We start from the raw sequence: 12,076 nt of genomic DNA, 5'->3' as shown, positions 1-12,076 counted from the left end.
AATATTATGGCCCCCAATAACAGTTTTCCAGATTAACATTAGCACTTTAAATTGGATCCAGAAATTAAATGGAAAAGAATAAAAATGATGTACCAACAGTGCTATATAATCATACCGTTCATTACAGCCAGTGTTCCAGCTGTCACATTTTGTACCTGCAAGCTTCTGGGCTGCTTCCCACATTTCAGTAATCAAAATGAAATATTTTTAGGACATCAGTCACTAAGGTTATTGATATAACAATAGCTTCAGCAGGTAAAAATCGCCCTTTGCTACCGAAGAAACTAATGAAGCTAATAACAGCTATAAAACTTTGTAAGTTATATATACAAATTTATAACCTATAAAGCTTAATCTATAGTTAGATATGGGGGTGGGTGGGATTGTTGTTCCTTTGATTTCAAATTATGTTAAGTTTATCCATAAGAAAAGTCAGGTTTCGTAATATATGTCAGACCATCTCAAAACTGGAACATACCTGGTGATCCTGACAAGCCTTTAGAACCTGGCAAACCATCTAATCCAGGAAGTCCTCTGATCCCAGGCACACCTTCCAAAAGTACAGCAAAATCAGTATTATTTACAAACTTACAAAAAATATAATACTGATAAAATTTTGTCAGCTAGGCAAATATTATAATCATTATTCTATTGAAATACTATTGTTAACAGAAGCTGAAACACACATTATTGAGCAAATTGCAGGAAAATACAAGAAAAAGCTATCATATTTTTCAGGGTATAAGACACACCTTTTTACTGAAAACTTGGCTGCGTCTTATACACTGAATGTAACCCTACCCAACCACCCCTACCCTTTGGCCTCTGCATCCTAGCAATTTACCTCCTTGCAGCAAACAGAAAAGAACCTGTTAAGCCAAGTAACTCATTACCAGCTTCCCAACCCTCAGCTGATTTGAGGCCAGTGCTAAATTTAAAGTGAAACTAGCTGTAAGGAGGCAAATTGCTGGGAGAGAGATGCAGATTTTTATTTCCTGCTGAACTGGATGCAAGGAGGTAAATCAATAACTATAAATGTCTGTAGAATGTTCGAATTATTAGACTTATTTTTTAAGGATTGCTTTATTATTATTCTAGACAACAAAATGAAGCAGCTTATTGCAAATACTTAAAAAAGCCCTTAACATCAAAGAAAAGCAGGTACAGCAGGCCCAGATTTTCATATCTCTTTCTCCTGCCCATATATCATAATGGACTCAGAGCCACTGGTATATCAGTTGAAGGAATGTTTGACACTTCGGACAAGATGACACCTATTGCTAGATTTCAGGTACTTTGCTTCAGAGGTTTTCTGTTCTTTCAAAGCTGTTTCACCAATGGAATGGATTCTTAAAACTTATCCCATAGACTTTCATGGACTTCCCAAAACAATTCCACAGGATTGACAGTATTTTTTAAATAGATATGAAACACAGGAAAAGAAGCTGCCACTGAATGTAGCCCATAACATATTAATATCAACTCTTTAATTTAAACTTAATATTAACCGCTCCAAACTTGACTGTAAAAAATATGACTTCAGTAACCAAGTTGTTGAAGCATGGAACTCATTACCGGACTCCATAGTGTCATCCCCAAACCCCCAACACTTTATCCTTAGATTATCCACGGCTGACCTATCCAGATTCCTAAGAGGTCAGTAAAGGGCGAGTACAAGTGCACTAGAGTGCCTTCCGTCCCCTGTCCTATTGCTCTCCTATATCTCCTATAACTTTCTTCTATTTCTATATCTCTTCTTCTATTCTTTCTTCTTTTTTTTTTTTTTTTAAATCTCTTTATTAATTTTTCTTATGTCATTCCCATCACATATTATTTTGAATTACAGATTATACATATTCTCAGTTAACATTCTGACAGTAAGTTTTGACCGGTTTTCTTTCATTATATACATTGTATTTTATATTTTTAAATTCTAAAATCTATTACGTTCATTAATTATACACGGTAACTGTAGGTCGTTTCAATTGTACTGTTGTTTCATATTATGTTGCTTTTATGTTCTCTTTTGAACCCATTCGTGCCATTTTTGCCATGTTCTTTTTGATTCTATTAATTTATTTCCCTTAATTGAGTTCGTGAATTCGTCCATCTCTACACATGCATATATCTTATCTATAATTAAATCTTCCGTTGGTATCTGATCACTTTTCCAGAGTTGTGCTATCGCAATTCTCGTGGCGGTGTTAATATGTGTTGTGAGGAGCATTGTTTGTTTTGAATAATGTTTTCTCCAAACTCCTAAAAGCATAGCTTCCGGTGTGAGTTCTATTTCCTCTTTTGTGATCTCTGTGAGCCAAGTATGAGTTATTGTCCAAATTTTTTGTATCATGGGGCAGGACCACCACATATGGAAAAACGTACCTCTTTCCTTTTTACACTTCCAACATGAGTCTGATAACGTTGGGTGGATCTTTGCTAATCTCGCCGGTGGGAGGTACCATCTGTAGAATAATTTGTAATAGTTTTCCTTATATGCTGCCGAAAGGGTTATTTTGGATATTGTGGTCCATGTTCTTTCCCAGTCGGCAATATGGATGGCGTGTTGCAGATTTTTTTCCCACGCTATCATTGGTGTTTTGGTCGTATCTTTTATTCTTTCCTGTTCTAAAAGTATTTGGTATATTCTGCTTATTTGTTTGTTTTCATTTCCTATCAGAATCTTATCTAATGGGTTCATAGATTTTTGAATACCGGGTGTTTGATTGTCTTTTTTAAATCTGGATTCTATTTGGGCGTATGTCCACCAATCCATTTTATGATTTAATCTTTCCAGTTCTTGTCTAGATTTGAGTTCCCCGTTTGGGTGTAATATGTCTCTGTACTGGATGGTTTTGGCTATGTCGATCAAATTTGGGTAGATGATGGCTTCCATAGTGGAAAGCCATCTTGGAATTTTGTCGTAGTGTTTATTTTTAATTTCGTACCAGGTTTTTAGTAGTGATTTACGGATCAAGTGACTGTCAAATATAGTTTGTTTTTGCAATTTATCTTTCCATAAATGCGCATGCCAGCCTGTTTGTAAGTCATGACCTTCTAATACAAGTATTCTCTTATTTTTTAAGTTAATCCACTCTTTTATCCAAATTAGGCTTGCCGCTTTGTAGTATAATTTTAGATCCGGGAGCCCCAGGCCTCCTCTAATTCTATTATCTTGGAGATACACATATTTTATTCTTGGCCTTTTGTTTTGCCAGATGAATTTGGAGATGATTTTATTGATTTCTTTAAAAAAATTTGGTTCCAAGTTAATCGGAGCTGTCTGAAAAAGATATAAAAATTTGGGAAGAATATCCATTTTTATTACAGATATTCTGCCTAACATTGATATTTGTAGGTCTTTCCATTTCTCTAAATTTTTTTTGGTATCTTGCAATAATTTGTCATAATTGTCCTTTTTAAGTGTAATTGTTTTGTTTGTTAATATTAATCCTAAGTACTTCATTTTTTTTGTAGTTTGGAGTTTAGTAGTTTCTTCTAATTTCCTAATTTGTCGTATACTCATGTTTTTTGTCATTAACATTGTTTTCTGTTTATTTATTTTTAGACCTGCAAATTCCCCAAAAATTTCAATTTCTTTGATTAGCTCTGGGCCAGAGCTGGTTGGTTCTTCTAAAAAGAACACGATGTCGTCCGCATATGCCTGTAATTTGTATTCTTCTTTTTTAATTTTAATTCCTTGTATATTTTTATTATTTCTTATTTTATTTAGTAGTAGTTCCTGTGTCAGTATAAATAATAAGGGTGACATTGGGCAGCCTTGGCGGACTCCTTTTTCTATCAAAATTGGTTTTGTAGTGTCTCCATTTATTATTGCTCTGGCCTTTTGGGTGGTATATATATTTTTGATAATGTTTTCAAATCTGTTACCTAATTTTAATTCTCTAATTAACTCATTTAAGTATTGCCAATTAACATTATCAAATGCCTTCTGGGCATCCAGGAAGACAAGAGCTATTTGTTTTCCTGGATGGGCTTCACCATATTCTAAGACGTCTAAAACTGTCCTGGTGCAGTTGAAAATTTGTCTGGAGGGTAGAAAGCCATTTTGGTCTGTGTTGATGATTTTATTTAATATTTCTTTTATTCTGTCTGCTAAGATTACCATAAAGATCTTATAATCCGCGTTAAGCAGAGAAATTGGTCTGTAGTTTTTTATTTTCTGTTTGTCTAACCCCTCCTTTGGTATCATCGTTATGTATGATTCTCTCCAGGATTCTGGAATTTTTGCTTGTTCTAATATTTCATTGTATGTCTCCAGTAATATGGGTTCAAATAGATCTTTATTTCCTTTATAGAATTCCCCCGGGAGTCCATCCGGCCCTGGGGTTTTATTGTTTTTTTGTTTTTTTAATGCTAATTGGATTTCTTGTAGAGTAATTTTTTCATTTAAAATTTGTTTATCGAGTTCTTCAATTTGTATGGTATTATTTTCTTGTATGTATTTAGTAATTTTTACCATTTCAATTGGTTCTTCTTTATATAGGTTGTTGTAATAATCTTGTATTATTTCCTTTTTCTGTTGTTCCATGTGTTGTATTGTCCCGTCTTTATCCTCTAATTGATAAATTAATTTTTCGCTTCTCATTTTTTTGATTTTCTGTGCAAGCCATCTACCTGGTTTGTTAGCTGTTTCAAAGTATTTTTGTTTCGTTTGTTTTAAATTTCTAATAAATTCTTGCTGTTCTAATATATTTATTTTGGATTTAGCTTCCCTTAGTGATATTTGTGTCTGTTTGTTTGTTGGGTTTTGTTGAAGAGTTTTTTCCAGGTTGGCTATTTTATTTACGTAGTGATTATATTCTGCCTTCTCTTCTTTTTGTTTTTTAGCTGTATATGATATAGTAACTCCCCTAGTATATGCTTTCAGTGTGTCCCATAGTATTTGAGTTGAGGTGGGTTGTTTCTTATTTTCCTCTAGAAATAATTTTATTTCTTTGTTTAGCATTTCTGTATATTTTTCATCTCGAAGTAGGTTTGTATTTAATGACCATCTTCTAAATTCTTTCTTTTCCCCCTGCCAAGTGATTGTTATTGGGTTATGGTCAGCCCACGTATTTGGTTCTATGTCAACAGATTTTATTTTTTTGTGCATATTCTTACTTAGCCATACCATATCTATCCTAGAGAAAGAGTTGTGTGGGGCAGAGTAGAATGTAAATTGTTTTTCATTTGGATGTATTAATCTCCACATATCTACCAGATCTAGTTCATCCGTCATTTTCTCAAATGTGGTTGGTAGTGTGGCTCTTTTTATTTTACTCTTGGTTTCTATTTTGTAGTCCAGTTTTTGGTTCACTATTCCGTTATAGTCTCCTATTATACATATATTTGTTTGGTTAAATTGTAATAATATTTCATGTATTTTTTTATAAAATTGTTTCAATTCATGATTTGGTGCATATATATTTACTAATAATATTTTCTCTCCTTTGATTTCTACTTCTACTATAATATATCTTCCTTTTGGGTCAGTTTTTATCTCTCTTGGGTTTAATTCTTTTTTCACATATGTGGCTACCCCTCTTTTCTTTTCTTTTTCATCTAGAGAAGTGTATAGCTCTCCCAATTTGGTGTATTCTAAATATTTTTTGTGTGCAAGTTTGATATGTACTTCTTGTAGACATATTATCTGTGCTTTCTGTTTCAGGAGTTTGGAGAAAACCTTTTTTCTTTTCTGATTGTTGTTGAGACCATTTATGTTTATTGAAATTAGTTTAGTTCCCAGTGGCATTTAGCTTTGAATGGGTAGAAAGAGAATATATAAACAAGAATAAAAGAATAAAAGAAAGAGGGCTTTTCCTTCTTGGTTGTTTTTAGTTCCTTTTGTTTGTTTGTTTCTATTTGTCTGCTGCTGCTGCTGCTGTTTGGGATCTGGTCTTAGCCCCTTCTTCCCTTTCTCTTTCTCCCCCCGTCTCCCCCGTCCTTCCACCTGTTTGTTTGTCAATTTCAATTTCTTCTTCTTTACTAGATTCTAATCTCTCCCCGCTCTCTAACTCTATCTCAGTGTTAACCAATTGTTCGTATATTTCTTGTGCTTTTTCAAGGGAGTCCACTTTAACTCTTCTGCCATCAATATTTATCATCATCCCTTCGGGATTAATCCATCTAAATGTAATTTCTTTTTTGTTTAGGACAGAGGCTAGTGTCTTATAATCTCTCCTTCTCTCTCTTACCTTTCTAGGGATTTGCTTTAATATATTTAATTCTTTACCCTTATATGTCATTTTCCTTCCTCTAGAAATTGCATATACCCTGTCTCTCATGATCCTTCTAGCAAATCTCAGGTGGATCTCCCTCGGGAGTCGGTTTCTACGGGCATAATTAGTGTTAATTCTGTAAATTTCATCCAGTTCACTTATTACCTCTTCCCGACTGGTTTGTAATATTCCTGAAATTATGGTTATCATAATCTCCCCTAAGTTTTCATTCTCTGTCTCTATCACATTTTGAAATCTTAAAAAATAAGAAGATCGTTCCAACTCCAGCTGAATCAGGGAGTTTTCGAGATCCTTATGGGATTCCTTAAGTTTTTGATCTACCTGTTCAATTTTTTTCTCACTCTGTTCTATTTTCTCTTCCACCTGTGTAATTTTTTGTTCATTTTTCTGTGTTGCAAGTTGTGCTGTTTCCAGTCTGTTTTCTAACCTAAGGATATCAGTTTTTAACTCTAGGTGGTTATTGGTAATAAGTTCTTGTAGTTTCAGCATTGCTTCTTGCATAACTGTCAATGTTTTATTCATATTTTGCATTAGTGAGGAACTTTCTTTCTCTTTTTCTTTCTCTGGATTTAACATATCATCTATTTGTCTTTGTGATGCTGAAGAAGCTGAAGATAGTGTATTTGAAGGTGTGGCTGGGGTTGTTTTTTTACCACCTCTGGGCTGGTAATTGGCCATTTCTTTTATAATCTGGTTTTGCTTTTCTAAAATATTATATATTCTATTCCATATGACCATAGGAAATATTTATGCACTTTAAAAGTTCTATTATTTTTCTTAGAAATGTTAACGTTTTTTACAAGGCTACAAATTCTATAATAATTAATTAAAATTTCTATAGCACTTAATGACTTAATAACTATTTTAGTATATTAAATATATCTAAATATCTAAATATAAGTATATCTGAGTATCAGTGTAGTTATAAACAATTAATCTATTAACAATTATGTAAATATATCTAAGAATCAAAAATAATAATAATAAACAATTAATATTTTTATACTATATATATATATATGCTATATATATTTTTTTTTTAAAAAAAGGAACACTGTATCTATAAGGCTATGTCTAAATCTATACTTATGTATTATCTATGCTATTAATCTATTAATACAGACTTCTATTTTATAATTTGTCTAAACACTTAATATATATGTATTAATTTAAATAAAAAGAGAACTAATAGGTTGTAACATAGAATATAGAAAAAAGGGAAGAAAAAGGAAGGAAAGAAGGAAATTTTTAACTTTTTAAATTGTGAAAACACTTTCTTTGCTGCTTAGCGTTTCCTACTCCCCTAATATGCAAGTTCCAAATCTTCTACTGCAACTTAATAGCCGGATATGATGTCAGTTCATTTACTGTTCTCTTCGCCTCTTGCAATTTGGCCGTTATTCTAAAGTCTTTTACTCCTGTCACAGTCTTTCTGCCGCCAGATAAGATCTTGTAAAGTCTCACTAGTTCAAGTAATCCAAAACCCGACAGCAGAGTCTCACCAAAACAAATCTTTCCTTTCTGTTTAGCTGTGTTCAGGGTCACTCTCTCTGTCAGATTTTTCTCCCTGTGCTGTTCCGGTTTCTCTGCTCACTTCTCCACTCACTTTTCTTATCGGCTGCTTGTCAAACCTCACCGTCGCTTCAGTTATAAATCACCTTCTCTCCCGTTGTATAATAATTATCCCGTTGTATAATAATTATCTGCTGCAGTTTAAATCTTCAAGGTTTTGATCACCACAACAAACAGAGAAATTTCCCACGTTAAACTCCGGCTCACCCAGGCAGTTTCCGGTTCGTAAATCCCAGCGAAAGTGAATGTCAATTAGATGTCTGCGTCAGTTTTGTTTTTTTTAGGCAAAGATGAAAGAATCACAAAGTTGATATGCTTGGGAATATTCTCTTCCCCCTACAGAGATCTAATCTTCAGATATTTTAGTTCCAAATCTGGTCAGATATCAGGCATTTCCCTCCTCTCGCCTTCGCCGCTTTTACTAATTTAAGGTTTTTTTTTCTTTCTTCCGATCTCCGACTGGGGGTGGGTGTTTTTCAAAATAAAAGTAAGTCTAATTTTAATTGTGCCAGGCTTGTTCTTCTTAAAGTTAACAACAACAGTACAAATATAAGCTGAAGATTTGAAAATCTGTTTATCTCACTTGCTTCCCTTTGCGGTGGCTCATTGAGGCTTCAGGTCCGCCATACTGGTGACAGCTTGACAGACGCCTTTGATCTCCGATAGAGAGGGTGTCCTTCGCACCGATTGTAAAATGCCTTTACCAATCGATGCCTGGATGATCCCTCATTACCCACGTCGCCCTCCAAACGAACTGTGCCCCGAAAGGTCTCAGAAATCGAAGGAAATAGCAGTCATGGGGAGGAGAGATCCTCCTCACAGCTGCTTCGCCCCTCCTTGCCAACCAGGAAGTCCCTCTTCTTCTATTCTTTCATTGATATGTTCTATTACTATATCTTCTTTTCTATTATTTCATAGATATATTTTACTATGAGTATCTCCTCTATAACCTTCATCATGTATTTTACTATGTGTATATAGTATATATATATACCCACTAAAACCCTCATTGTGTATTGGAATAAACAAACAAACAAACAAACAAATAAATTCAATTTACCTTTTCTTCCTGGGAAGCCAATGTTTCCAACATTTCCTTTGTCACCAGAAGATCCAGGAATACCTGGATCTCCAGATGCACCTTGTTCCCCAAACTTTCCTGGGAATCCTACAGAGCAAATATATAAATAAATACACATACATACATACATACATACATGTATATCTCCATTAAAATATTAGTGTATTCCTCCAATAATGGTAAAATATATCAATTTTTGAAAGAATCCATTGTTTATTATTTTAACATTGAAAACCAATATAATAATGGGAAATAGGTTATGCCACATTTGTTATATTTAGATTATGAGTGTGTAAATTACTTTTGATTATAATTGAAAGGAGTTGGTAATGGAGAAAAATAACAATATATTGAACTAAGCAAGGCTTCTGTTAAAATTCAAACCATATCCTTTATATTTAAGCAAAGAAAACATTTGCTATTTTATATGGGACAATCAGACACTCTCTAAAAATCTGATGATATGTTCTCTGGATTTGGATCTCATACTTTATTTTAATTTATTTTTCTTGTTTGGGCAACAACTTGTTAGAATTTTAATCAAATGCACTGTGATTTTATTTAAAAGAATAAATAAAAAAACAAGCTTGATGAGACAAAATCTAGCATTTTTCATTAGCAAACCATTGTTTTAATTTATCATGATACATATTACTCTCAAAATACTGTAAATGATAAAATGATAATATTCATGACAGTCAAAGTGCAGGTTTGAATGATGGAATAAAGTACAGGTTTGAATACTTCCCAGCAGTGATGGGCTTCTACGGTCAGGTACACAGTACCAGTAGCAAAATTTGGATTTTGTTTCGTTTTTTCCCTTCTGGGCTCTGGGTATGTTTTCTATTGCAGTAAATGAGTTTGAATGTGTATATGTGCGTGTGTGTACATACACTTTATATAGTAGATAATCAGGGGCATAGTTCCCTCTAAGCTGAGCAGTGAGCAATCGCTCACTTAAAAATCATCATCAACTCAGAGTTTTCCAAGCCTGCCCAGAAGCCGAGAGGGAAAGAGTGTGAGGGAAGGAGAGAGAGAGGAAGAGAGAGAAACAGATAGAAAAAAGAGAGGAAGGAAAAGAGAAAGAAAAAGAATGGGAGTAAGGAAGAGAGAAAGAAAATCAAAATCTAGTTTGAAACTAGCTCAACTATTTAAGTGGCATTTTGATATTGATAGAGTTGCCCTATTATGAGCTCACTGTTATAGACACACAGTACAGTATTTTATTTTGAAATTCTCTGAGGCAAAACAGGGTGGTTTTTTTCTTTGTTTGTTTGTTTGTTTATTATTTCTGTGCCGCCCAGTCCCGAAGGGACTGCCGCTCAGACACTATACTTTTCTGCCCCCCCCCCAAAAAAAAAAATTAGAGGGAACACTGATCAGGGGTGGGCTACTGCCCGGACGGGGGAGAATGCAGTGGGGTAGTGAAAATAGAGCTCCACCCCAGAACACCCAATGCATAAGCCGTGCCCACAGTATGGTAGCAAAAATTTTGGTAGCCCATCACTGCTTCCCAGGTAGTACTAGCTGGATTGTTGTGGATATGCATAAAAGTAGAAATTCATAACTTGTTTTTATAGTTTCATTTTATGCTGCAATGAACAGTGAGAAATGAAAGAACCTGGGATAAATTTTTAGAAAAAAAATATGCAACATTATAAAACAATGTGATCTAAGCAAATAGTTCTTTTGTGAGATGACATGGATTGAGGCGTCCATTTAGAACTCCACCGGTGAGCATCTATTTACAAAAGATCTGTTTTGAATATGTGGTATATGCATACATCCTTGCATATAATGACGGGGAAATTATTACTGTATAAATCTAAAAAGCATGATTGTAAGTTTGAGAAAATTGATGAAGGATATAATGGTGGTAAAATGTTCTGAAAGTGATAGAATCATGAATGAATATGGTTTGAATAAGAGTTTAAAAACAGCACCTTGGTGTGATCCAGTCATAAAGATAATGAATGAGGAGCTAATTGCACAATAATTATATTACCGAAGATGGAAGGGGGAAATTAGAAAAAAATCCTGGATGGATGGACTTGAGATCTTCAAAAAAGAAAAGAAAAGAAAATAAAGTACGGGGGAGGGGGCGAGGGAGAGAGATATGAAAGAAAAGACTGGAGAATATAAGGCAATGTGGATAAGGAGAAAACAAGGATAGTAAGCAAGAATAGAAACCACAGAGAGGTTATTTTAGTTTAAACCATTTTTCATTTTTCTTATCTCATGCTTTGAGGTTGTTTGTGTTTTCTGCACAAAATGAATTACTGTAAAGGGAATAGCATGCTGGGTATGTATGCAACTTCTCAATATCTGAGTATCACATTGTCTACTCATAATATTTACCTTATTTGTTATAAACTTTGTTATTTGTGAATATCTAAAATATAAAAACTTCACCTCTTTGCCCTGTTAACCCGTGGGAGCCTGAAGGGCCTTTCGTGCCTTCCACACCATCATATCCTTCATCCCCAGCTTCACCCTTCTTTCCTTTGTCACCTTTCAACCCTATAAAACAGAAAAAAATACATTTTTGTATAGTGTTATTTCTGACATGTTGGGCCCAATGAAGTCTTCATTTTATGCTCATTCATAAATATTTCAACAAGAGAAGAATGGTAGTATTTTTCAAATATTAAGAATTATATTGTGAACTGGTCATGTGATTGGGTAGGCGTGGACAATATCACTAAGGTCACTCCCCTCACAGTCATTTCTTGCCAAACCCAGTCTAAAATCACTCTCCGTATAAATAACGAACCAAATAGTGTTTAATGAACCCAATGGCCTGTTTTCCACAAAATGGGGGCATTTTTGCCAGCCCCCAGGAGTTCTCTGCAGGCTTCCCAGACCTTTTGCCCACCCAATTTTTGCAAAAAAATGGGCAAAAATGGTCAATTTTTCACAAAAACGGGGACAGTTTTGCCTTCTAATTATCCCATCTAGCATGACTGGAGGAGGAATTCTGGGAGTTGAAGTCCACGAGTTCTAAAGCTATCAAGATTGAAGTTTTTAAAAAGTGTACATGTTTGTAAAAAGTATACATGTTTATAAAAAATATTCTGCTACACTGGTATTTTATTAAATAATATATTACTACACCATTCAATTCAGAATATTTTTTTCCTTGTTTTCCACCTCTAAAATCTAGGTGTGTCTTATACTCTGGTGC

The 12,076-nt window shown here is 34.2% G+C and overlaps 1 protein-coding gene across 3 annotated transcripts in view; it reads right to left on the bottom strand.

Moving 5' to 3' along the window:
* COL4A2 (collagen type IV alpha 2 chain) overlaps positions 1–12,076 on the bottom strand; it is a 206,614-nt gene that overhangs the window by 16,255 nt on the left and 178,283 nt on the right. For all 3 annotated transcript variants that reach the window (XM_070732373.1, XM_070732371.1, XM_070732372.1), the window contains 3 exons: positions 11,305–11,412; positions 8,872–8,979; positions 479–550 (listed from right to left, as the gene is read on the bottom strand). In XM_070732373.1, coding sequence (XP_070588474.1) covers positions 479–550; positions 8,872–8,979; positions 11,305–11,412 — 288 coding nt within the window. The remainder of the gene's footprint in view (positions 1–478; positions 551–8,871; positions 8,980–11,304; positions 11,413–12,076) is intronic.

The sequence above is a fragment of the Erythrolamprus reginae genome, chromosome 1, assembly GCF_031021105.1.
Source record: "Erythrolamprus reginae isolate rEryReg1 chromosome 1, rEryReg1.hap1, whole genome shotgun sequence".
NCBI lineage: Eukaryota > Metazoa > Chordata > Lepidosauria > Squamata > Dipsadidae > Erythrolamprus > Erythrolamprus reginae.
The sequence above is the reverse complement of the archived record's forward strand: the minus strand, read 5'-3'. Positions and strand labels throughout refer to the sequence as shown.